General features: G+C 35.2%; 4 protein-coding genes across 8 annotated transcripts; 3 read left to right on the top strand and 1 right to left on the bottom strand.

The window, feature by feature from the left end:
* Window positions 1-1,422: 1,422 nt before the first annotated feature.
* LOC147293745 (uncharacterized) lies at window positions 1,423-2,883 on the bottom strand. Its single transcript, XM_086234436.1, has 2 exons — window positions 2,638-2,883; window positions 1,423-2,239 (listed from the first exon to the last, which is right to left on the bottom strand). Exons 1-2 carry the CDS (start codon window positions 2,869-2,871, stop codon window positions 1,586-1,588), a joined length of 888 nt encoding a protein of 295 aa, XP_086090562.1. The 5' UTR covers window positions 2,872-2,883; the 3' UTR covers window positions 1,423-1,585.
* Window positions 2,884-4,724: 1,841 nt separating this feature from the next.
* Window positions 4,725-5,876, top strand: LOC147293744 (uncharacterized). Its single transcript, XM_086230575.1, has 3 exons — window positions 4,725-5,247; window positions 5,340-5,432; window positions 5,615-5,876. The coding sequence occupies exons 1-3, from the start codon at window positions 4,768-4,770 to the stop codon at window positions 5,693-5,695; spliced, it is 654 nt and encodes a 217-aa protein (XP_086086701.1). The 5' UTR covers window positions 4,725-4,767; the 3' UTR covers window positions 5,696-5,876.
* Window positions 5,877-10,662: 4,786 nt separating this feature from the next.
* On the top strand, window positions 10,663-12,574 carry LOC147293743 (uncharacterized). 2 transcript variants are annotated; one of them, XM_086230576.1, is made up of 3 exons: window positions 10,663-11,171; window positions 11,963-12,034; window positions 12,198-12,574. In XM_086230576.1, exons 1-3 carry the CDS (start codon window positions 10,695-10,697, stop codon window positions 12,276-12,278), a joined length of 630 nt encoding a protein of 209 aa, XP_086086702.1. In that variant the 5' UTR covers window positions 10,663-10,694; the 3' UTR covers window positions 12,279-12,574. The 2 variants fall into 2 exon arrangements, with proteins under 2 accessions (XP_086086702.1, XP_086086703.1); XM_086230577.1 differs by having other exon boundaries at window positions 11,963-12,038; window positions 12,198-12,282.
* A 1,157-nt stretch (window positions 12,575-13,731) lies between these two features.
* On the top strand, window positions 13,732-26,606 carry MSH1 (MUTL protein homolog 1). Of its 4 annotated transcripts, none has more exons than XM_086230572.1 (22): window positions 13,732-14,033; window positions 14,805-14,940; window positions 15,071-15,168; window positions 16,477-16,552; window positions 16,742-16,861; window positions 17,632-17,679; window positions 18,045-18,109; window positions 18,633-18,718; window positions 18,958-19,122; window positions 19,487-19,596; window positions 19,719-19,824; window positions 19,921-19,996; window positions 20,309-20,367; window positions 21,255-21,322; window positions 21,781-21,954; window positions 22,452-22,658; window positions 23,211-23,467; window positions 23,628-23,771; window positions 24,490-24,547; window positions 24,696-24,995; window positions 25,244-25,939; window positions 26,160-26,606. In XM_086230572.1, the coding sequence occupies exons 1-22, from the start codon at window positions 13,915-13,917 to the stop codon at window positions 26,388-26,390; spliced, it is 3,399 nt and encodes a 1,132-aa protein (XP_086086698.1). In that variant the 5' UTR covers window positions 13,732-13,914; the 3' UTR covers window positions 26,391-26,606. The 4 variants fall into 4 exon arrangements, with proteins under 4 accessions (XP_086086698.1, XP_086086697.1, XP_086086699.1 ...); XM_086230571.1 differs by having other exon boundaries at window positions 20,294-20,367; XM_086230573.1 differs by lacking the exon at window positions 22,452-22,658 and having other exon boundaries at window positions 20,294-20,367.
* The last annotated feature ends 673 nt before the right edge of the window (window positions 26,607-27,279 follow it).

Raw genomic sequence — 27,279 nt, 5'->3', positions numbered from 1 at the left:
AGTGCTCGCTTCTGGGTCTATTGGGTCATCCCTACCGTCATCCTCAGGGCGCTCATCCTCCACGATCATATTGTGCAATATTATGCACGCCTTCATGATATACCCAAGCTCAATCGGACGCCAATAACGAGCAGGTCGTTTTATAATCTGCCACCGGGCTTTTAAAATTCCGAACGCCCTCTCCACATCCTTCCTGTATCCCTCCTGTCGAGCGGCAAACAACTTATGGTGGGGAAGAACGGGACTGTGCAATGTAGTGATAAGAGTTGACCATTGAGGGTAGATCCCATCTGCAAGAAAGTATGGAATGGTGTAGTCTATCCCATTCACAGTGAATTTCACCCTGTGGTTTCGGCCGGAAATCATATCATCAAAGAGATGAGAACAGTCCAGCACATTGATATCATTATTCGACCCAGGTATACCAAAATTTGCATGCCATATCCACGTGTCGTACCCAGCAACGGCTTCAAGGATAACTGTTGGGACACGATAATGCCCACGGTACACAGCTTGCTCGGCCATTGGGCAATTTTGCCATACCCAATGCATGCAATCCAAGCTACCAATCATACCTGGAAATCCTCTACGGCTCCCCTTTCGCAAAAGTTTCCTCAAATCGGTCGGAGTAGGCCTCCGGAGATACTCTAGTCCGAAGACGTCAGTGATGGCTCTCACGAACTTCAAGAATGATTGTCGTATGGTGGTTTGGCTAATGGTCATTGACTCTGAGACCAAATCATATGGAATGCCATATGCCATCACCCGCAGTGCTGCAGTCACCTTTTGGTGAGGTGTGCAACCCACTCTACCGACGGCATCAACTGTTGGCCGGAAATACTCATCCTGGAGGCAGACCGCTTCGAGAATTCTATTGAATAGCGGTTGGTGCATGCGGTATCGCCTGCGGAAAGTCACGGTGTCCTCGATTGGCGAGGGGATGAAGTAGTTGTCCATGAGACGTTCGTGGGCGGCTTCTCGATTCCGGTGTGTGTACCGGCGATTTGAAGAAGTACCGCCATGCCTTGGTGTACCGGCGACGACGGTATGACCCATTGACACAATCAACTTACCCACCATCTCCCTTCCATCCTCTTCCCTATCCCATTCAGCATCAGAGTCCGAAGACGAGGAGGAGGATGAATACACATACAAAGTATTCATTTGGGTGTTTATGGAATGAGAAATGATCCTGAAATAAGATTGAGTGTAACATGGTAAATATAGTGGTATTTATACTGAAACCACTTGCATTTGAGATAAGGAATGAATAGTCCACATTCATTTGCTTTATGATGGTGTAGTCATTTCATGCATCAGTCTTATCTACTGTAAAGCATGCATCAGTCTTATCTACTGTAAAGCATGCATCAGTCTTATCTACTGTAAAGCATGCATCAGTCTGTGGTTAATAAGGGAGAATCCAATGTTGGGTGGAAATGCAAACATTAATTGAATAAATAGCAAACCATGACTTAAAACAAGATTGACGTTCAAATTAAAGGATACAATTAAAGAGCAAACATAATTTAAAACAAGATTAACATTCAAACTAAAAAACACAATTAAAGAGCAAGGTCTAATTCTAATTATTAGGCGGGTACCCCTGGTTTGAGTGAGTGAGGTTGGAAAGATCCGGGTAGTATCCAGATGGAGTGGACTCCGAATGGTGGTTAGCACGCATTTGCCTCCTTGCAATGACTTCAGCCATCTTTTGCTCCCAATACATCCGTTGCCCATCATTCATTTTGGAGAGGTCTTGGCCCATAATATTTTGTTCTTCCCATTCTAGCTGCCTCTCGATCCTCATCCTTTCTCTTGCTTCCTTTGCGGCGTCTCTTTCACTCCTTGCACGCTCTCTGTCAACTCTCGTTTGTATGAAAATCCTTGAATTTTCATTATAATGATCTACTGCCTCAACCATATGAGTTTGGACGGGCTCGGCTGCCTTGGCCCGTTTTGCATGGTTTCTCCCTGGTGGCCTTGGCCGCGAGGAACCGCATGGTTGGAATGGTGGTGGGTTTTCGTCCTCGCCAAGTGGTATGACTGGATCGGTCTCCTCGGGATCATCATCGGCGGGAGTGTCGGCATCGTCGGTGGCGGGGGTCTCTGAATCACTAACCCGAACAGGAGCATGAACGGCAGCATACTTTGCACTTTCCTTTATTTTTTCCCAAATGTGCACCCATGGAAACTTGAATCCAGTCTTGTTTCGAAAGCCTTCAAGTGCTTGCGTAAACTACAATAATAAAATAAAAATTAAAATATATAAATTTTCTTGTGGAAATGCAAACATAACTTAAATAAATAGTAAATTTGCTACATTTATAAACAAAACAAAAACCATAATCATACAAATATATAAATATGCTTGATAGATAAACAAAATAGTGAAAATACAATATAATAATATCATTATACAAATATGCTACATTTATAAACACAACCAAAAATATGCATACAAATATATAAATATGTTTGATACATATACAAAACAATAAAATAGTAATACCATTATACAAAGTATGCTTCATTTATAAACAAAACATATAATAATTATACAAATATATAAATATGCTTGATAATTGGATAAAACAAAAAATAATCATGCAAATATATAAATGCATAAAAACTTACCACATTGGCATCATTTGCACCGCTTGCACGCATTCGCTCGGCCTCCAATAAGCAAGCATAAAATTTGTTGCAATCACGCGCAATATCTTTGAATCGTGCTTTAACACCGCCAACCTTACGAATTGTTTCACCCCCCATGTTACGCTTGAAAATTTCATAAATTTGTTCCCAAAGCATGGCGGCTCTAATTTGGGCACCAAGACAACCGTCGGGAGACCTCTCTAGGTATGCCATCACTAGGGCTTCATCTTCAGCTACCAACCAAGCACTTCCTCTTGGAGCCATGAGAAAGAAAAAAAAATTTTGTGTAAATTTGGTAAACAAAGGTTGTAAATTGTGATGAAACCATATGAGTGTTGTGTGATATATATAGACATCCTTGAAAATATAGCTGTTGGAGGGTTTGGGGAATTTTTTAAAATTTTTTCGAAATTTTTTGGCAATTTTTCGGATATTATATCTATTTTAAATGATTTATTAAATATTTGTTAAAAAAAAAAAAAAAAAGGCCGATCTGGACCGTTGATTATCAACGGTCCATTAATCTCAGCCGTTGATCCATCACCCGGCCCATCTAAAAAAAAAAAAAAAAAAAGGCAAAACGCAGCAGCCGTTGATCACCAACGGTCGGCCGATCTGGACCGTTGGTGAGAAGGAAGCCAGCCACGCGTCAAGCTTCGTCCTCGCCAGGCGCTGCAACCGAGCCAGCACGTGACGTCAGCCGACATCTGCGTCAGCAACTGCAGCCTTCCGTCAGCAGCAACAGGCGCGGGCCCCACCTCCTTTTCAGCTCAGCAGCCGGTTCTCTCTCTTCACGTGGGCTGCTTTTGGATTTGGGTCACAACACATTTTGGGTCACACATGAAACCCACTTCTGGGTTACACTTTGGGTTACACCCTGAATTGGGTCACACATTCCGGCCCGTAGTGTTAAAGTGTGACCCATTTGTGGCCCAAAATGGGTTTTGGGTCACACAATCCGGCAGCATAGTGGAAGGCCTTAGGGAGGGATATAGTGAGCTTTACCCTTCAAAATACATATCTCAATGTATGCATAATTTAATCCCTAAATGACTAAATTTCACACCTTAAATTAAATTTCTAATAATAGAATAAAAAATCTAAATTCAGCTCCAATGCCCAAATATTTAAATCTAAATTAAATTTAAAAACAAAAAAAAATATAATAGAGTTAGAAATTATAAATACCAAGAGGCAAGAGAAGATGTATTGATTGTTGCACTTGCAAAGAAAGCACGTGAGAGCAGATGCAGAGCACTAGAGAGATTGGGGCCACAGGCCACTGCTTGTCGATGATAGAGACAAGAGAAGAAAGTTTTGGTTGTTTGCTCTTTTCTGTCTCTGTGATGATCGACAATATGTTGGGGTGATGTTTTTTTGTTTACTCCTTTTTAATTTGGGTGGGTTGTGAGCTGTGGGCTTCAATACATAGTTTTTTAAAACAAAAAATTGAGGTAGGCAGTGTCTGGACGTGTGTAAGTGTTGTCTTTTTTAATTGGAGGTGGGCTGTGGGCTGAATAGCCTGAATACATACATAGCTTAAAATATATATATATATATATTAGGGTGGGTTGGCACTATGATAATCCGTCCTTGGTATATACAAGAAGTTTTAAACAATGTATATATACATTTAAGCCATAATGAAGTATTAATTTTCAATTCATTCTGAATTGTAATTTGATGATTGGAATAAACTTTTTATTTTCTAAATCTTTATTACCATCAATACAACAAATTAAATAAATTAAAAACTGTTAATCATTTAATTCAATGGTTATCATTTCAAATAGTTAACACTTAACACAATTATTATGTTGGTCTAAGTATTTAATTATAATTTACTTAAAAAAAGGAAAAGCGCGACCTTTCACAGGACGACTTAGCATCAATTAATGCAAGGACTTGAGTTAACCCAAGTCGCCATGAAAGGGATTTTTTCGTCGGATTGTGTCCAAGAGTCTTGGTCTTTTGTCTTGGAGTGCACGCGTTTTGTTCTTTCTCTCTTGAAGGACCATATCAATTTATTTTAGTTCCAAATTAATCTAGCCATTATAAAACCCGGCCAATTCTTTAAAAACAAAAAACAAGATCTACATAATATTGGAAATGGAAGAATTACATGAAGCAGCTTCTGCATACTATGCCCATGCCACTCAAGAACAAAAGAACATAGCATGGTCTTTCTTTCAAGCCATGGACACAAACAAAGACAAAACTGTCAGCTGCTCCGAGTTCAGAGAGTTCCTTGAGCAAAGCAGCTACAGATGGATCATCACCGGCGACCCGACCCTGTTCACAAAACTGGACCGGAACAACGACGGACGCCTGGATTTCCCGGAAGTCCTGACTTTGTACTACATCATTAAAACGAGGAGCATCTGCTGCCGGACTTGTCAGGTGCCCCTCTGCGGCTTGTACTTCACGTGCGTTGCTTGCTTTGATGGAGCTGATCATCCCTATGATTTATGTCCTGTATGCTATGGCACAGGGAATTTCGTTCACCCCCATTCATATTTCTTGGATAACCACGTTTTCCTACGCTCCAAAAGAGGCCTTCATGCATCTACTAAACCAAATCTCAACATGGTAAGCAATGTACGTTGTTGTTATTTCGATTCAAGCTAGTTTACTTTTGCCTGATTGCTCATTTAAGATGCTGTGTCATCTCTTTCATGTAGGCAATCACTGCAGCTCCACAGACTCCTCCAATCAATAATGTTCATTTTTATAATAGTAATAATTTTTACTCTGTTCCAGCCGTACCTCAAGCGGTGAGTGACAATTATTTGATTTCATACAGTGTTAAAAGGATTATATATAGGTGTACATGAACTAGTTAACTTTCACATTATTCAACCAATAGAAAAGAAAGAAAGAAAGAAAGGTGCATTTTCATGACATTGTGGTAATTCTCTTCGGATATATATGTGATGTTTCCTTTGTAAATTTTCAGAATACATGGCCATCATTGTTCGAAGTATTTGACGTGGCTCTTACTGCTGCAGTTCTGGCTGCTAATTGTGCAATTATGTGATGACGTGATCTTATTACAAAAAAGGGATTCATTAGAATTTAGTTAGTCTCTATACATGCATTTATTAAATGATATTGTTAGAACCACCAAATTTCGTTTCAATATTACATATTAGTCAGAGAATTGTGCGAAGCAAATCTTATTTGAAGGAAAGAGTCTATGTTTAAGATTTACGTTTTAAATCCCATGGATCATGACATTTTGATATTGAATTTCAACATTTAGGTCTCTTTTTTTTTTTTTTTTTTTTGACCAAGTGAAGAATTCCATTAAAAAACGAAGTCCACAGACAATACAAACAACATAAAAGAGGCCAGAAGTGGCCATGCCCCCCCCCCCCCCACCAATATTTTTCAACCCCTTTAATATATATATATATATATATATGCGACATAATAATGAATTTGAAAATAAAGTTTCAATAACTAAGCATTTGGCCCCCCCCACTCTCCATAAATAATGTTTTGTGATTTGTTTTTGGCCCCCCAAAATTTAAAAATCTTGCTCCGCCCTTGTATATATAATTAATTCTAAAATTCTACACATATAGACATAAATTTAATCACTAATTTTTTTGATGCTTTGGAAACCGAAGCCCAAAACCAAATTAAACAACTACACTACAACATCTCTAGCAATAGAGACACCAACAAAATCAGAAATAAAAATACAACTGATAGAAGGAGGAGGCACATGCATCCAGTGAACACTGGGGTCCAAGCCATAGCAAAGGGAAGCCAAATGATCTGCTGCAAATTTAATTACTAAACAAATATTGCATGCAATACTGAAATGAAATATATATATACATATATATTGTTAACTATTGTTAATTTCTAACTTGCCCAATTGTTAACAGATAAAAAAATATAAAAAAATTGCCCAGTGACTAAATTAATTAAGGCTTGTATCACGAAATCAAACAACTAGGACTAGTTATATAATTGTAACAAAACCTAGGGACTCCCAGTGTATAAGATCAGATACAACAATAGGAACATCATAAACACATTTGATAGTAATTCGATCATAAATTCACTAAAATTTACACAATATTGCAATAATTAAATGAATTATATATTTATAATTTAAAAAGAGAGGACTTTTTGACCAAAAAATTAAACAAGAGAAAGGCCTACCTTTCCAGTGAACGACTTGGCACAAAAACGCAGTGGTTGACACGCAAGTCGCCATGAAAGAGCTTCTTTGTCAGCGGGTTATGTTGTCCTCGATCCATATATGTGCAAGTCTTGGTCTTTCTTTCTTGGACTGTGTCTTAATGTCTTGGTCATTTTGTCTATTTTTGTTGAGAGGGGGGCAATAATAACCTTTCAAGAAACAACAAGTAATACAACTAATTAATAGCTTCTTATACAGTATAGCCTATTCCAACATATGGCTTTCTTTGACCGAGTTCCTCTCCAACGTAGAGGTCATATTTTTGGCCAACCATCCATTAATAATGAGAGCCATTCATTTTTTTTTTGGTCATTTTAATATCATCATCGTTAATTTTATTTTTATTAGATAGACATTTGTGTTTGCATATAGAGTTTTTTTATCTTTTAATTTTGATATAAGGAAGCAAGGTTTGAACTTGAAGCTCTTAATTGAAAAAAAGACATATATATTACTTGACCAGTAGACTAGCTAAATATATCTAGGTTGTTTGTGTGATCTAGGTTGTTTGTGTGCATAGTTTAAATGATCATAGTTTGTTTGATTTTCTACAAAAAAAATATATCATTAGCAAGGAATCAAGGATCCTATGGGATGTTTGCACAATTTTATCAAATAGATCGTTATTATTGTCTGTGTTTAAATAACTAAACATTTTTCAACTTAACTGATTTTTACAAAGACGACCATACCCTTAAATAAACCTAGCTAGCTATATACATACACGATGGCAAGTTCCAACTATTGAACTATATTGCGGAGTGACTATGGTGAGAATATTTATAGACTTAAAACTCATCTATCTACTTTTCCTAGATATATGGCTTAGCTTTTAGTGTTCAGTTAATCCAAACTAGCTAGAGTTTCGATCATATGTTTGGTTTTTTCGCAGTGGTTGACACGCAAGTCGCAATGAAAGAGCTTCTTTGTCAGCGAGTTATGTTGTAGGTCCTAGATCCATGTGCATGTCTTGGTCTTTCTTTCTTGGACTGTGTCTTAATGTCTTGGTCATTTTGTCTTTTTTTTGTTGAGAGGGGGGCAATAATTTCAAGAAACAACAAGTAATACAACTAATTAATAGCTTCTTATATTAAGGATTATATATAGGTGTATATATATGAACTATTCGACAAAAAAATTAAAAAATAAAGAAGAAAGAAAGGTGTATTTTCACATTGCATATGTGCTTAATTTTCTACTGATATATATATTATGTGATGTTTTCCTTTGTTTGTATATTTTCAGAATAGATGGTCATCATTGTTCGAAGCATTCAAGCTATTTGAGTTAGCTATTGCTACTGCAAAGTGTCGCTACTGCTTTTTCTAATTGTGCAATTATGTGATGTTATATACAACAAAGGTTTGCTTGGAGCGAGTACTCTAGTTATTAATTAGCTAGTTTCTATGCTAGAACTAAATAATAATGCTCCAGAGGCTTTTTATTGAACTTCAACATTTAGTTAAATGTGTTTTTTTTTTTTTTTTTAATAAAAGTTTCGTGTATTTGTGTGTGTTCTTTCACTTTAATAAAAGTTTGTTGAATATTAGTATCAATGATATTGAAGGAAATTGGACACATCAACTCATATTGAGTGACATAGGTGAACGTACTATGATTCCATAAAAGAAAATAAAATACTTAACTCAAAATTGATTGACAATAGAAGGATAAATCAAAACTCTTATATGCAATTATATAAGGCTATAATTTTTTAACGTGGGACAACACGTACACTCACATTTTCACATATAATATATATATATATAATTAATTCTAAAATTCTACACATATAGACATAAATTTAATCACTAATTTTTTGGATGCTTTGGAAACCGAAGCCCAAAACCAAAGCAACCATACTACAACATCTCTAGCAATAGAGACACCAAGAAAATCAGAAATAAAAATACAACTGATAGAAGGAGGAGGCACTTGCATCCAGTGAACACCAGGGTCCAAGCCATAGCAAAGGGAAGCCAAATGATTTGCTGCAAATTTAATTACTAGACAAATATTGCATGCAATAGTTAAATTAAATATATATTGTTAACTATTGTTAATTTCTAACTTGCCCAATTGTTAACGTACGGATAAAAAAAATATAAAAACATTGCCCAGTGACTAATTAATTAAGGCTTGTATCACAGAAATCAAACAAGTGGGGACTTTTTTTTTTTTTTTGTTGGTCAAACAAACAACTGGGGACTAGTTATATAATTGTAACAAAACCCAAAAGTCTAAGAAATAATTTACATATAGTAAGAATTTATAATTTACTTAAAAAAAAGGACATTAATCTTTCTAGAGGACGAGTGGACGACTGAGCATACACGCAAGGAGTGGACTTGACGCAAGTCGTCGCTATGAAAGAGCTTATTTGTCGGGTTGTCTTGTCCTGCTTTCTGCTTTCATTTTCTTTGTTAATGAATAATTAGATCGATCGATCGTGAACACGGTTTGTCAACTTGCACTTGCAGGCTGCAAGTCAAGTGTTCTTGGTCTTCCTGTGTTGGACTGTGTCTTGGTCTTGTCTTCCAAGCCTTCATTTCAAGTATCTATGTGTATACAGAGAGCCAGGGAGCGTCGACATATACATTTATAAAAATAATTAAAAAGGCATGAAAAAAAAGGAATATATGTGTATGTCTAACGTTTTGTTTTGTGTCTACAGTTCAATGATGAGAAGGGTAGGGTTTATTTTTCTACTCATACGTAAAAAATAAATAAGTTTAAACAAAAATTCATTTAATCATGCCATAAATTCAAGTTACTTATAGAGTGTAAACTTGTTAGCAATCCCAAAAGGGAAAGACTAGGGTTTTGGGCCACCTCGACTATAAATGTTGCACTAAAAGGACGCTAGAGGTCCAGTAATATAGATCGAATCCTAATCTTACATGTGGCAGAAGCATTTTCGACCATAACAGATTAGAATGTATTTTAAATGAACGTTCTTATATTATATATATATATATATCCTAAAAAAAAATCTATATTGAATGTGAACACAATTTTCTCGAATAGATCTCACTATATTACAAATCTTAAGTAATTTATCATTATTTTCTTTTTTTTTTCAGAAATGATTCTTGAAAAAATAACCTACAACATATAAAAGGTTCAAAATGATTCTTTAATAGGGTAGTCGTGCCACGTGTCTTGTGCAAGGACCATGATCCTCAACCCATTTTCGTACCATGCTTTTAATATTGGCCTTCAATCCTTCCACCTCTTCCCCTTTATATCTCTCTATACTCTCTCTTTGATGGCCAAAATTAAAGCATGGTAGGAAAATGGTTAGGAAATCTTGGTCCCTTGTACAACCTCCAATTATGAGTATATGTATGCTTATTTCAATTAAAGCTTACATTTTCTTAAAATAAACAATATATATATGATGCCGTAGCATAGAATGGTAGTACCATACACATGGTTAGGCAACCCTATTCAATAATTTCTCCATATATGAAAACGTCCACACTCTTGAAGCTCCTGCGCATACTATATGCATTACAAAACAGAAAATATGGATAATTAGGTAGTCATTATTTCTAAAAGTCGATTAAACCATTAATTAGAATAATTTTTTGGTGAAGAAACTATTAATTAGAAAGTAAACCCAAAATATAATAATTAATTTCATACTTTAAACATAAGACTCGGTCTATTTTTGGAATTGATTCAGTCAACGATCATATTACATCTAGCAACTGGCTATTGATATATTCCAAACCAGCACAGTAATTTGTTTAAATTAGTTCCAAAAAACCATTATAAAACCACCAGACAGCTATAGCTAATTAAGCTCATATTGGAAATGGAAGAACTACACGCAGCAGCTTGGGCCTACTATACCCACGGCACTCCCGAGCTCCAGGGCCTAGCACGGTCTTTCTTCCAATCCATGGACACGGACCGCGACGGTCGAGTCAGCTTGGCCGAGTTCTCCATGTTCATCCAGCAGAGCGGGTACAATTGGGTCATCAACGACCCCAACTTCTTCGCAAAACTCGACCGGAACCGGGACGGCGGGCTGGACTTCGCGGAAGTGCTCACTTTCTACTACATCGTCAAGACCAGGAGCAATATCTGCTGTCACGGCTGCGGCGACTACCTCTGCGGCTTGTACTTCACGTGTGTCACATGCTTCGACGGGCAGTGCCCGTACGACCTCTGCGCTGTGTGCTATGGCAATAGCAACTTCCATCACCACCATAGCTTTTTCTTGGATAACCACATTTTGCTGCGCTCCAAAAGAGGGCTCCCTCCTTGTGCTACACCAAATCTCAACATGGTAAGCATCCAGCTTTTGCTATTTGGACCATATTAATTTACTTACAAATTACAGTATTTGCTAATCATATATATTGAATCTTTATATGAAATAGATGATTCGTTTAGTAAACGTGTTCCAAATAGTTATATTCGTGTCATGTATATATATCCATTTTTAATAAATTAACTATATACAAACAATATTAATTTATGAATCACATCTGAGATTTAATAGTATAGGTTATATATATATATGTGGACTATTATATTTCAATGTCTTAGTTAGAGATGTCATGTACGTGTGGTTCATATATGCATATAAAATGTACAATGTGACATTTTATATTCTTTTAGCATATAAATAAGCGGAATTTGAGTTGGGTTAAACTCGTTCAACCCAATAATATCACTTTGATTCCAACTTGGAACCTATCACTTTCCTATACATTCGAATGTCAACTCATGGACCAATTTTCATTGGGTTGTTGTGTACCCCAAAAAAAAGAATCATTCGGTTGACTTGAATGTCAACTCATGGCCAAACTTGCTATTTCTATTATGCTTTAATCATGGTACCATGTTTAATTTTCAATGAGTTTGAATTAAGTCTTTAATTAATATTAAACCAACTAGCTGATCAAGTAGTAGAGAAGAAGTAGTAAAAAATGTTAATTAATTAGGATTGGAATATAGATTCCGGCCGGTTCTATCCCATTCAAATGTACCATCGAAATGTACGCATGCAAGAAATATACCTCTAAAAATTAACCTAATTATTTGCTGATTCAAGTTGCTCTATCATTGATGTAGGCAATCACTCCAGTTTCACAGACTCCTCTAGTGATTTATCATAATTACTACGTTTCAGATGTACCTGAAAGGGTGAGTACGTTTATTTGATTTCATTCTCATGTCCATTTCATTGTTACACACACTAATTTTTTATTTTCACATTATTCAAAAGAAAAAGGGTACATTTTCGCATTGCATACTTAATTTTCTTTGGATATTAAACGTGATATTTCTTTTGTTTGTATATTTTCAGAATAACTGGTTCCAATCATTTCGCCTATTTGAGATGGCTATTGCTGCTGCAAGTGTGGCTGCTAATTGTACAATTATGTGAAGTTATTACAACAAGGGTTTGATGGAATCCATTTCATTAGTTAGAGTATTGACTCCATCTAATTAAATGGGCATCACATATCATAGATTCATAGTTGAGAAATTGGGTGAGACAAGTCTTATTTGAAGGGAAATGTTGTAGAAGTTTAAGGTTAATAGTTTTACCGCTGATCTTGACATTTTTTATTGGATGTCAACATTTACGTCTTTTAAGAAGTGTTTTGGAATTTTTCTTTTCATTGTAATAAAATTTTATTGTAAATGTATACAATTTCAATTTCAATTTCATTTTTTTTTTGGTCGAATACAATTTCAATTTAAACTCCACTGTTTTGTGGAAAGTTTATTATAATCTTAGAAATGTAGTTTTTAGGATCTTAAATTTTGTGACTTTTCACTTTTCCATATGTTTTATAGGATTACAGGAAATATGATGACATTATTCTTTTTTTTTTTTTTTGGCGCGGGAAATATGGTGACATTCAATAAACTGAAACACTCAAAGAAATTCGTTGGACTAAGACTATACTAAAAGAAAAGAAAAACTTTAGGGCATCTCCAACCACGGTTTCCATTTTTATGTGATTAATTATCTGGATGTTACTGAGCAACAACAACATGAAATTACTAATTAACAATAACATTAGCTCATCGATTGGCAACCTTGCGTATTGATTCGTTGACTATCAATTGACAACTTAAAAATAAACCAAAATGATTTTTTCTTAGGTTTTTTATCTAGCATGACAAAATAAAAATAAAATTTAACTCACAGTTAATTTACTCGATCCAAAACTTATCTCGTAGGACAAAATTATTGCTGAGTGCTTGTTAAGCGCGCGCTCGACAATTCTTGCCGAGTGCTTGCCTAGCACTCAACAGCTGCAGGCCTGCAGTCTACTACAACCTACATATGCAACTAAAAATTTAGCTTAAAATGCTCTAAAAATTGCAAATATAACTCTAAAATTAACTCAAAATACATATGTACATTTAACTTCAAAATTAACTCAAAATGCAAATGTCTTTACATTTGCATCTCAAAAAACACTGTAGACTTTACATTTGCATCTCAAAAAACACTGCAGATGCAGATGCATGCTGCATCTACATTTGTCAAGCCCTCGACAAGAAGGATGCGTGTATGTGCACGTAATATTCTTTAGCTTAATTTTTTTTAGGTGTATTTCCAGTTTAAAAACTTGCATTTGTTGTCATCTTTATGTCTTTTAGTGTTCTTCCATTTTGTATTTGAGTTTTTGTTTTATTTTTTCCGGTTACAATATTTGAGTTTTCTTTCATTGCCCCTATATTTATAGGTTTAAAGAAATAAAATTCAGATCCTAATAAGATTTTTATTTTTATTTTTTAGTTTTTTGAATTTTAACTATTTAATAAATTACACTGAAAAAGGAATTAGCACGAACCTTTGACATCCCAAGACAAAAAAAATATCCTCCACACTCGTGTCCAGTCCTGTCCAGTCCAGTCGCCAAGTAATCCCTTTTTGGTCGTTGCTGTCTGGCGGGAAGTTGAGGCAGAGCCGAGCTCGGCATTAGCGAGAGGGAAAACTCCTCTAAAACCCTAGAAATCAACCAAAAGTTAAATAGTACACTGTCATCACCTCCCCGCTCGCTATGTACTGGTTCGCCACTCGAAACGGCGTCGTCTGTTTACCTCGCTGTCGTCCTCTTGCTCTTCTTCTTCGCTCTCCTCCTCGCCAATGCAGCTCTCCAATTCCCTCTCCGATGCTCCTGTACTCTCTCTCTCTCTCTCTCTCTCTCTACATATATACATACACACACGTATACATATATATACCATTGCTACTGTAATCACTTTCTGTTTAAGTTATGCTTGTTGATGTCTTTGTGTGTTTGTTTGTTATATTATGAATTTATTGTGCTGTATATGGTCTTGGGTCGTTGAAATTTCTCTAAAAGAAATTGTCTTGAAGCTTGAGAGAACGTGCCTTATGATTATTATTATTATTATTTTTTGGTAAGAAGAACGCCCCTTATTCACTTGTGGGGAATATGCCTCATTTATATATACATGAGAATTAAATTTCCATGGAATAAGATTCCCAAAATGTGAACTTTGGTTCTTTCAAAGGGAGTTTGAAAGACGGGTTCTGGGTATTTGTCTGTTGGATTCGTGCCACTGTGCCAGGTACTTTGAATTTGGAAAATTCTCTTTAAGAAATGGTTTATATAAAGAAATAGTAACTTCATTGAAAGCTAGTTAATCTGGAAGCAATGAAATAAAACTGAAACCATAATGACCCAAGTTATTACTCAACAAGATACTTCGTTTTTATGTTGTCAAACATTGCTATAAAAGAAAACAAATCATGATTCATGGATGCCTTAGGAAATGGTTGTTTTGATTAATCATAGGAAATGGTTGAAGAGTAAAACTATTGTTAGTTATGCAACCCTTTAATTTGCATTTTATATTTAATTCTTGCTCTTTACCATTGTGATTTAACTTCTACAATGGGGGATTTTGTTGTACAAATGACTAGTGGACAGTATCGGAGGATTCATTGTTTCAAATATCAAAAGGCTTCAAGAGGAAGCAGAAAAGATACCAAGAAACTTAATGCTTTGAATAACTTTTGTGACGAAAGGTCTCTTTCTAACATACTGTGGTGGAAAGAGGTTTGCTACTTCATACCTTTTGTCAAGTGACTAGACATGTTTTTCTTCTTTTGTTACAGGTTTCATTGGGAATGATTTCTTGAGATCTTCAATTAAGATCTTTCATTGTCCTGGTTTTTTTCACTTGCAGAAGTTGCAGATGTGCAGGAAGCCTTCAACTGTCCAGCTGGTTAAAAGGCTCGAGTATTCCAATTTGCTAGGCTTGGATGTTAACTTAAAAAATGGGAGGTACGACTTTCTTAATGATACTAAATTTATCCTATTTTTATTTTAACTGTATGCTTATGTCTTCAGAAAACAAACAAGGATAAGAAAAAGACTTAAGTGGGTTATGCGTTGTTCTTTTCTGCTCTTATTGATTGGTCCTGTGAGCTTTATCTTGCAAAATTTACTATAATTATTGTTATGAAGTCTTTTTGCATGCTTAGATGACATGAAAGACCAAACTGTAGTTTTCAAAATTTTAACTTCCTTACCACGGGGTGGGATGGGGTACAAAAATGTCAATGATGGTCATAGTATCAAACCTGAAAAAGTGCAGGTTAGAAGGTTTGAAATGAGAAGACTAGGACTGGTTAACAGGTTTGACCATAGGTTGACTATATCTCTTTTTCCATGCCAATGTGGACCTGGATAGACGCCAGGAGGTTACTGAGCTTTGTTTATTTTGGATTATAAACATCTTGATGTCAAAACAACCCAATTTGAAGCATCTTACACGGACCTATTCAATGCTGTTTAAAACATGTAGGTCTGTTTGCACAACTCACATTCATGTTCACCTAGGATTTTGTACCTCAACCTTCTTGATATCAAGGGAGTGTTAAGACAGATATGTATGACATGCTTACCTTCTGTACATAAATGTCTCATCTTACACCTCACCTCATTCTTTTCCTTATAATTTATGGATTTAAGAAAGAAAATAGTGGCAGAGCATGGACTCAATTTCTAGGCGGACTTAAAGACAAAGTAAATTGTTGAAAATTAATTCTTAATAGTTTTTGTATTAGTATAAGTATCTATCTCTGTCATTTTGAAAATAAAGAGTCAAGTTAAAAATGAAAATTAACAGAAAGGAAGCTCCTAAATAAATTTTTCATTGTAGTATCTTTATGATACACATGAGTTGTGCTTGCTGTTCTTTTAAAGAGTACAACTCATCACTTTTCCAAAGAAAGGGTTGGAATTGGTGTTACAGGCATTGCAACTATGTGTTCAAGAAAAGTTCCCTTTTTTTTTTCTTTCTGGTTTCTTCACATATTAACAAATCTTCTACATCTCAAAGGTATGAATTCCAATATAAATACTTTATTTGCTTACTTACGTGAAAGGTCTGGTCTCTAAGAGGGTTTGCCATACTAGAGTATTCTTTAAGTTACCTTCTCTTAAAAATTTACATGCTAATTGGTTTTTATTTTTATAATTTTTTATGTTTTATGAATACAAACACAATAAATGGCCTGCTCTCTTAGAAGCCTTAAAAAATTGTTTCGTTCTTGGTAAAGCTCACTAAGTAAAACTTGTTTGTTTTAGTCTAAAAGAGGGAACACTCAACTGGGAGATCTTGCAGTTCAAGTCAAAGTTTCCACGTGAAGTTTTGCTCTGCAGAGTATGTAACTATTTCTTAATTAGCCATCTTGGTTATTAGAAGCTTTTTCTACTTCATAATTTGTTTATGAGACTTTTTCTACTTTACAATTGGGTTGCCTCACTGTAATCTCTTTGTATTTTCTTTAATGTTTTATCTATTGTTCATTAATGATGGGTGCAGCAAGTGTTTTATTTTATTATTTTTCAGGTTGGTGACTTTTATGAAGCCATTGGAATAGATGCTTGTATTTTGGTTGAATTTGCAGGTTTGAACCCTTTTGGGGGTCTTCGTTCAGATAGTATTCCAAGAGCTGGTTGCCCGGTTGTGGTATAAAATTTATTTTCATATGCATGTTACATTGGGATTCTTTGAACTTCAGATAGTTATTACATTATGTTTCATTCTGCCTCACATTCTTATTTGGTCAGTTTCTTTCCTAATGTTGAGGAACTTGTCTATAATTAAATGGATGTTTTGCTTAGTAAAAGCCTACTAGGCCATTTTCATGGCATTACTTGATTTAATGTTTTGAATGGATTTCCAATGGTTGAGTCAAGAGGATGAGTTCAGCTTGTGGTTTAAATAAATATAAAGGAAGGCGGTTTAGGCTCATAAGTGTGTACGAAACATGGGACCTTGTTAGCAAGCAAATCATGCGGCATCTGTGTGGACTTAAGTATGAATTTTATGTTCCTCTTTTTTTTTTTTTTTTTTTAATCTTTTCTTTTCTTTGGGAACTATACCATGCATAAAAAATATGAGATGCTTAAGAGGTCCTTCAGATGTGTCATTATTTTTCCTAGTTCTGAGATCTTATGTTGGGAATCATGTTCAATAATTGGTACTAGCATAATTTATCCCTGTTTCTCTTGCATCTTTCTTTCTATGTTTATATTGTTCTGTTGTCTGCCACTGCTAGCCTACACAAGTTCTTTTTTGTCATTCAACCCAAATTCTTTTTTGTCATTCAACCCAATCTAAGGAAAATGTTCCTAGTCAATTTTTTAGCAATCAATTCCTTCTCTATGATTTATTATTTAGGATGTATTTAATCATGTGCTTATTCTATTTGATGTTTCGTTGCATATGATTTCCAGAATCTTCGACAAACTTTGGATGATCTGACACGGAATGGGTTTTCGGTGGTGAGTATCTGTACTTATCATTTTATTGTGTTCATGAAATTCAAGATTGGAGTTTTAACATTCTTCTATAAATATCCATTCTGTTCTGTGGAATATGCAATTCAGCCTTTGAGTCCTCATTATTTTCTGCTCCATTCATGGACTGGAGGCTCAATGCCTAAATGGTACGTTTCCATGTGTGAAACACTGAGGCATGCCTCATTGGGTGTTCATCCTGTAATTCTTGTTAGATATTATTGCCTCTAGTGGTGTATTATGCATTCATTGCCTTATTTAGTCATCTTTCTGTCATGCACGCATATGTCAAAGCATTTATTTTTATTATCGGACTAGTTTGTTCAATGTTCATGTTTTGGTTCTTGTAGTGCATAGTGGAAGAAGTTCAGGGTCCAACACAAGCTCGTTCTCGTAAAGGTCGTTTTATATCTGGGTAATTACATGTCAATAACTCATTCTTTCAATTTAATCTGTTATTTGTTTCATATATTATATATCCTTAATAAGACGTTTTTTTGGCTGTCTGGCTTTTTTTGAAGTGTTTGATATAAATTTATTTTATTTTCTTGCTTATTTGGAGGAAAGGGATAACAAGATTTTGTCAAATCTGAAGCATATTATGGTGTCTTCTGATACAACACACTTAGTACTGTTGTCTTAGAATGTTGGAACCTTCTCATTGGTCGGTTTTCCTTTCAAGACTTATCCATGTCACGCAAATGTTGCTTCTTGGAAAATTCAAATAAATTGTTGTTTTTATAAAAACCGTTAGAATTTTAATGAAAATAAAAAACAAAGGTTGTCATGATTCTCCATATTTTTATGAAAGAAAGTTTCATGTTATTTAGGGTTCAGTATAGTTATATCTTCTGGGACAGTGTTCTGTTTTTGAATTTGATGTTCAAAATGCTTGACATGCATATGTTGCACCTGACTAATTTTGTTAAGTATTTCAGGCATGCACATCCTGGTAGTCCTTACGTCTTTGGACTTGTAGGGGTTGATCACGATCTTGACTTTCCAGAACCAATGCCTGTTGTTGGTACGACCGCCCTAAATTTTCTTTCATCAAAAAGTTGTTCCAGTAGATATTCTTTTAGATTCTCTATTTGAGTTATGCTTCATATTGAGTTTTGTTTCATGTTGATATGATGTGAATTTTTCCCTTCATTTTATGCCAAAAAATCAGTGCCTAAAATGATAGTCACTTTCTTAAGGAAATAAAACTATCTATTATTAACTATGGAAAGCTCATTAATATTTGTAAAATATATGTGGCAGGGATATCTCGTTCTGCAAGAGGGTATTGCATAAACTTTGTCCTGGAGACTATGAAAACTTATTCGTCGGAGGATGGTTTGACTGAAGCGGCCTTAGTTACCAAGCTTCGTACTTGTCGGTACCATCATTTATTTCTGCATACGTCTTTGAGGAACAATTTCTCAGGTTCATATAAACTTCATAATTTTTGTGGAAAAATGTCAGTACCATCATTTATTGCCTGTTGGGTTCTCCTGTTTGATTAAGTGTGAAAGTATGGGGAAAACTGTGTAGAGGGTGTCTAGTTTTGGTTGAATTGTGTTTCTGTTATTGTATACCTTGAAGCTTGTCTACCTTCATATTCTTTGAAAATGCTTTCCGGAAAAGAATTTCATCTAAAATGAGTTTTGGGTGATTAATCTTTTCTTGCTCTAAACCAATTAAATGAAATTTTTCTTTTTGACCACTTTATATAGTTAGAATATCTTTCTATATTTATTCCTTAAGTAATTTATTTGCTTTGTAATTATATCTAGAGGATCCTTTACAGGAACATGTCGTTGGGGAGAATTTGGCGAGGGAGGCCTACTGTGGGGAGAATGTAGTGGTAGACATTTTGAATGGTTTGAAAGCAATCCTGTCACTGAGCTTTTGTCTAAGGTTAACATATCTAGAGATCTTATTGCTTATTCTACTTTTTGTTCACTAGCATATTATATCAGATAAATTCTTTTAATAAATGTATGTTTTATATATTTATATCTATCTTTCAATGCTCTCAGGTTAAAGATCTTTATGGTCTCGATGATGAAGTTACATTTAGGAATGTCACTGTGTCTTCAGAAAACAGACCCCAGCCTTTAACCCTAGGGACAGCGACTCAAATTGGTTGGTCTAATTGTATTGGACATTTTATTTTCATTTTCATGATATGAAGTCATTCTCAAGTTAAGTCATGTTAATTTCTGTCTTGTATACTTCCAGGTACCATACCCACTGAGGGTATACCTTGTTTGTTGAAGGTGTTGCTTCCTTCAAACTGCACAGGCCTACCTGTATTGTGAGTATAATTTGTATGTTTTTTCGTTTCAGTTTATTCAAGACAGTATCTTTAGATCCAATACAATGGGGCTGTATGTGTGTGCAAGCTTGTTTCTTTTGTGTCTGTGTGTGTATCACCACTATTTGATCATTTTATATCACGACTGAATTATGTTTTCATACTATGACAGTCCTCCAAATTTCCTTTTTACTCTTTCAGTCCTTTTCAATGTACATTCTCATAATATGATAAAGTACACTTGTGCGGCTGTGTGTGTACATGTTTTCATAATTCTTTGTTCCTTAGATTTATTAGTTTTGGATTTCTCAGGTATGTTAGAGATCTTCTTCTTAATCCTCCTGCCTATGATATATCATCCACAATTCAAGGTGAGTTGGGATATATGATATACTTTTTGTATTGGTCCAGCATTAGATTATAGAATTCCGAGTTTTTTTCCCCTTAAGGCTCACTCTTTGATCTTAGTTAATAAAGTGGGATTTTTTTTTGATTGTTAGGTTGACTTTAAATTGTACTCTTACATACTGTTTCTGGATGTCCATAATGTTTAGAGCGTTTTAAACTAGGACATGATTGATGGAACTTTTTGAATGGCTCATTACAGATTTTGTTTCTTAACTAATTATAAATATTCTTAGAACTTTAATTATAGAGACGAAGAAAATACCATGAAAAAATAAAATAAGATCTATAGAGAGAGAGAGAGAGAGAGAGAGAGAGAGAGAGAGAGAGAGAGAAAGAGAGCAAGCGAGAGCGAGAGAGAGAGTGAGTGAGTAGGGTCGTTTAATTTGGTGAACTCTCCAGTAATGAGAATTTGGGTTACTATTGGTATGCTTTAGGATCCATTTGACTGTGCAATAAGACTTGATAAAATGGTCATGATTTGTATGATATAGTTTAAAGAAGGGTGGGGTGAAATCAATAAAACAACAGAGTTTTAATAACTAATGGTGCACTTTTCTCTATAGTATATGGATGGTGAGTTCCATGTAAAAAGGTTTGGAAGTGAAAAGTGTCAAAGAAGTAAGAGCCACTAACCTGCGTAATTCACGTATAAGCTGTCCGTAAGGTTGTAAATGATCTAATTTTTTATAATTTACTAATTACAGTATTTTGTTCCCCAGCCTGCACGTTCTAATAGCAATTCAACATGTTATATTTTACCTGTATGGAGTGCCATCTCTATTTTTTTTTTTTATATTATTTTTTTTATTGTTTAATGAAAACTTCTGACAAGTTGTATTTTTTTAACCAGAAACGTGCAGACATATGAGCAAGATTACGTGCTCGATTCCTGAGTTTACTTGTGTTTCACCTGCAAAGGTTGTATTCTAACCTTGTTAATGACTTAGATTTGAACATAACAATCTTGTCCCCAGTCAGACGTCAGTCTTTTACCATTTATGTGTTACAATTTCTATCATGAGATCAAGAGGTGATTGTTAAGAATAACTCTTTTGCTTTGCATCAATTGATCTTCTGCTGGTTGTAATACTTCTATTTTTATTTTGTTATCACCTTTTTGGTGTTTTTTCCCGCATAGCCTGTTAACTATTATTAAACTGTGGAGTTTAAATTTAGTGAGTATACGGATTTTTGCCCCATATGTATGGTCAAGCAATTTTGGTTTGTTTCATTTGCTGCATGAGTACATGGATGCTTTAGCAATTATGCATACATGTCTAGACACAAACACCCGTCTATGCATTTATATAGAAGTGGCACACATTTGTCTTGTCGTACTGCAGTCTATAATTCCTGACTTGCTGTATGTTCCACAGCTGGTGAAGCTTCTTGAAATGAGGGAGGCCAATCATATTGAGTTTTGCAGAATTAAAAATGTTCTTGATGAAATAATGCACATGAATAAAAATCCTGAGCTTAGTGAAATCCTCAAGTTGTTGATGGATCCTACATGGGTGGCTACTGGGTTGAAAATTGACTTCGAGACATTTGTAAGTAGAGCCATTTGGTTGAGTTAGTTTACTGTTTTCCTTTTCTTTCTTTTTTAATGTCCACTTCTTGACAAAAGAAAAATATAATTAATTGCGTTATGAGTTAATCAATAAGCAATTTTCAAACTGGATGCATTTGATTTGTGAGAACTAGAGATTTTTTGTTCATGAAATGTTTGCTGTTCGAGCCTCAATGTGTACTTACGTATCTATGATTTTTGTTGTATTCTTTATGAAGGTCTTAGTTTTTTGTTTATTATATTTTATAATCATAAATTTAGTTGCTAATTTCTATAAAAAGCATGCATCTTTTGAAGGCTTTGGTATGTCTTCCATTTTTGCAATTTCAGAAGCACTTGACACACTATTTGGTGATTGGAGGATTATAAACTTATTAGATTTCAATCTAACGAGATGGGTCTAATTCTCAAGCATGGCTTGTCTATGTCTTCTCTGTTTGTTTTCTATGCATATGACGCTAGTCCATTTTTGGCCAGGTTAATGAATGTGAAAGCGCTTCAGGTAGAATTGGTGAAATGATCTCCCTAGATGGTGAACATGATCAAAAACCTAGTTCCTTCCCTGTTGTTCCTAGTGATTTTTTTGAGGATATGGAGTCTTCATGGAAAGGTCGTATAAAGAGAATCCATATAGAGGAAGCATTTGCAGAAGTGGAAAAGGCTGCTGAGGCTTTATCTCTTGCAGTAGGTCTTCAGCATTCAACTTTTCTGGACATTGTTGAATGTCTGAAAATTTCTTTTTAAATTGTATAATGTCCTACAAGAACACACTGCATTCAAATTTCAACCTTTGTTTTCCCAATTATAAGCATTTTTTTCTTGGTAATTTTGTTGGGTGTAGCTATCTCTTTTCCTTTTTGTTTTTTTTATTGGTTGTCTATGAGATTTACATTCCTTCATCTGCATATACCCTCGATGATAATGTAGTCCAAATTTTCATGCACTTCCAAGCCTAAACTTCTTACTCCCCTTCTCCCAGCTAATAATTACACCGAAACATAATGGGCTTCTTCCTGGATGATGGTTCTGCTGTTGATTTTAAGTTTGACTGGACAACCTCAGATCTCTTTTATAGATTGTTTATACTTGCAACATTCTGTTACTGACTCCGTCTATTCAGATATATGATCTGGTGATCTTTCATTTGAAAAAAGTACATATTTGTTTTTTTGTTCCTATATTCTTTTATGTGTTCATGTACATATGTTTATTTCACTTGGATTTAAAATTGTGCAGGTTACTGAAGATTTCCTGCCCATTATTTGTAGAATAAAGGCTATCACTGCTCCACTTGGAGGCCCAAAAGGAGAAATATTATATGCACGGGAGCATGAAGCTGTTTGGTTTAAGGGAAAACGGTTTGCGCCTTCTGTTTGGGCTGGTACCCCAGGGGAAGAACAAATTAAACAGCTTAAACCTGCTCTAGATTCAAAAGGTAGAAAGGTTGGAGAAGAGTGGTTTACCACAATGAAAGTGGAGGATGCTTTAACAAGGTGTGCTATTTTCCCTGATGCTATGTATTCATGGAATTCTTTCCATACCTCTTCAATTTAACACACTTTTTATTTCTTCTATTAGTTTTTTATGTTTTGACTTCGATGTCTAGTATAGTTACTTCTTCTTTTTTTTTTTTTTTTTTTTTTTCTGTTGTAGGTACCATGAGGCAGGCTCCAAGGCAAAAACAAGGGTATTGGAATTGTTGAGGGGACTTTCTTCTGATTTACAAGAAAAGATCAATATCCTTGTCTTTGCCTCAATGCTTCTAGTTATTGCAAAGGCATTATTTGCTCATGTGAGGTTGGGTATTATGACTTTATTAAGCTTTTTAACATTACTACTATAATCTGTAACAATAATCAATGTTATCCTTCATCGTTAGATGGTTGGTTTGACAAATATATAGTGATATCTCTGCATCTATGGTATGTTTGTATTATTATATTCTACTTTTCTGGGTTGGTAAATATCATACCAGTTTTCACAATTTATTAACTGAGCAGACATGTGGTTTTGTAAAATTACAGAAACCTCTTCCTTATAGTTTAGTAAATTTTAGGATCCTTTGATTGAATTAAGCGTAAGTTACACAGATCTCCCATTTGATTTCATGAAATTACCGAAACTTATTCCAATTTTCAGATATTACATTTGCTCCCTTGTTGCAATGAAGTCAGTTTTGTAATTTCACTAGACATCGGGAGGTTGGTGTACTTCAGTCTTGTTAAATGTATAATATAGGTTGAAAGTTCTTATGGAAATTATTACTTAAGAAGTTCAGCCTAAAATTAAGTGAAGCTTTTATCAATCCCCAAGTTGTTAGTTAATAACTGACCAACAGTAAGAACATTATCCATGTTATGTTTTTAGTACCTATTTCTTTAAATTTTCACACATTTTGTATTTGGCCATGTTTCTATACTCACATCTTTATACTCGAAGTACTGTCTTGTTCAATCTACACTAGTTCATAATGATATGCATTGTACTCTAACTTTGTGTAATTGGTATATTGCAGTGAAGGGAGAAGAAGGAAATGGGTTTTTCCCACCCTTGGAGAGTCATGTACGTCTAAGGTAGTATTCAATAAACCAATGTGGGAAGTAAATTATGTACTCCTTTTAGCCATAGTTTTTGAAATTTCTAGTTTCCATTTGTTCCGATGTTTCATCTATGGTCTTTAACGATGTTGTAGTGTCTTATATGTTAATGCATTGAACGCAGGATGTAAAACCATTGAATGGAGAATATGGGATGAAGATAGTTGGTCTATCGCCGTACTGGTTGGATGTAGCAGAGGGCAGTGCTGTAAATAACACTGTTGATATGCAATCATTGTTCCTTTTGACTGGACCAAATGGTGGTGGTAAATCCAGTTTGCTACGATCAATATGTGCTGCTGCGTTACTTGGAATATGTGGATTTATGGTTCCTGCAGAGTCAGCCTTGATTCCTCATTTTGATTCTATTATGCTTCACATGAAATCTTATGATAGCCCTGCTGATGGGAAAAGTTCCTTCCAGGTCCGGTATCACCTCTCTCTCTCTCTTACTCCCTCGTTCTTCCATCTTCCACATCACATTGTTTGGGAGAAAATATGAAATAATCTAAAAGCAATGTGTCCTTGGCATTTTGTTTGATTTGAATCTTGCTTATTCCCTATAAGTATGTAGTCATCTGATTCCCATCCAGGCTAGCATCAGAACATTTCATCTAACTTAATTGTTGCAGTTGTACACACTGTTCATCGTACTCAGTTTCAATGTGTCAGGTGGAAATGTCAGAAATTCGGTCTATTGTTTCTGGAGCCACTAAAAGAAGCCTCGTGCTTGTAGATGAAATTTGCCGAGGAACAGAAACAGCAAAGGGTACATGTATTGCTGGTAGTATTGTTGAAACTCTTGATACAATAGGTTGTCTAGGTATCATATCTACTCACTTGCATGGGATATTTAATTTGCCTCTTAATACAAAGAACACTGTATACAAAGCAATGGGAACTGTATATGTTGATGGCCAAACAAAACCAACCTGGAAGTTGATGGATGGGATTTGTAGTGAAAGCCTTGCATTTGAAACGGCTAAGAGGGAAGGAATTCCCGAAACAATAATCGAAAGAGCTGAAGACCTGTATCGTTCAGTTTATGCAAACAAGGAGTTTCCAGGAAAGATTGACACAAAACTGGAACAGTACTGTTCCACAGGTTTTAACAATGATGATAGATTCCATTCTCAATCAAGTAGTGCTAAAGTTGAAGCTGTCCATAAGACAGGATCAACGAACAGAATGAAAGTCTTACAGAAGGAGGTTGAGAGTGCAATCACTGTGATTTGCAAAAAGAAATCAGAGCTTACTGAGATACATTGTGTTCCAATTGCTGCCAGGGAACAGCCACCTCCGTCAACCATAGGTGCTTCATGTGTATATGTGATGTTCAGACCTGATAAGAAACTGTATGTCGGACAGGTACATTTTCTTTGACATAACTTTTTGTTCAGTTATTTCTGGGTTCAAACTCAAAAAAAGTGGTCATGAATTTTAGTATCAAGGTTGGTCTATTACTCCACGCTTATAAGGGTTCGTTTCAAATTGGCTGAAAAATGGTGGCGTTAGGCTCCTGTTTATTATATATGTTTTCTTATGCTAAATATGACAATCTAATGCATCTACAAATTGTTGTCATTAGACGGATGATATGGAGGGCCGAGTCCGCGCACATCGTTCAAAGGAAGGAATGCAGAAAGCCAATTTCCTTTATTTCACTGTCCCAGGGAAGAGCTTGGCTTGCCAATTGGAGACTCTTCTCATCAATCAGCTACCTAATCAAGGATTCCATCTAGCCAATGTGGCTGATGGTAAACATAGGAATTTTGGCACATCCAATGTTTCCTTGGAAGGAGCAGCCGTTTGTCCATAAATCTGCTGTTTCTTTTTGTACAAGGTACCTCTTTTTAGAGAAATGGAGAGATGGTTGGTATTCCAGAAGCTTGTATATGCATGCAATTGTAGTAGCAGTGGGTGCAACAATTTTGTTTTTGTTCTGTTGCTCCACTCATTGTGTTTGTCGCCCCGGAGGTGAAATTTTGTTGGTATTGGTAATATATTTAATTGCTATTTACGCCATTTTTCTCCATTCTACCCAATTCATTATACTTCACATTTGGGATTTTGCTATATTACAAATTTTCTGGTACTCTGTTGCGCAAGCAGATTGTAGATGTAGAGGCTTCCGACTCTTTTGATCTAAAACGAAAACTCGTTTTGGTGGTGCATCTGCATGTTACATGCAATTTGAATTAGTTGGCTGCAAGGATCGAGTTTCCATTTGTCATAACCTAAAAGTTGGTTGAAAGGTTCCTATTCAGCTGCGGAGGTGGAAAGAAATAAGATGTTTGTATGTTCCAGACTTCTACACTTGTAGTTATCAAGATAAATGTCAAATTTTCTAGCAAGAAAAAGAAAAATATTAAGAACCTCCAAAAATTATCCAATATTTTTAAAGAATTGCTGTCTTTGTAAACACTGGTGAATTTAATTTAAGGCACATCAAGCGATTGAACATGATACTTGATAATTTCAATTTGGTTTGGCATTCATCATTGTCCTTGATTATCATTTTAAACGTTTGAATAATGATGAGCTACCAATTTTTATTAAGTCCTGAAAACAAACTCATATATGACTAGTACGAAGGTGAAGATATCAATTTTATGCATGTTCCTTTTTGGTTGAGGAGAAAATGAAATCTAATGATGTAAGGTATCAATTGTCCTCTGTTGCTGCTCATTATTTTGGTTCTACTGCCA

This window comes from Dryas octopetala, chromosome 2 (genome assembly GCF_963921425.1).
Source record: "Dryas octopetala chromosome 2, drDryOcto1.1, whole genome shotgun sequence".
In the NCBI taxonomy this organism is placed as follows: domain Eukaryota; kingdom Viridiplantae; phylum Streptophyta; class Magnoliopsida; order Rosales; family Rosaceae; genus Dryas; species Dryas octopetala.
The sequence above is the reverse complement of the archived record's forward strand: the minus strand, read 5'-3'. Positions and strand labels throughout refer to the sequence as shown.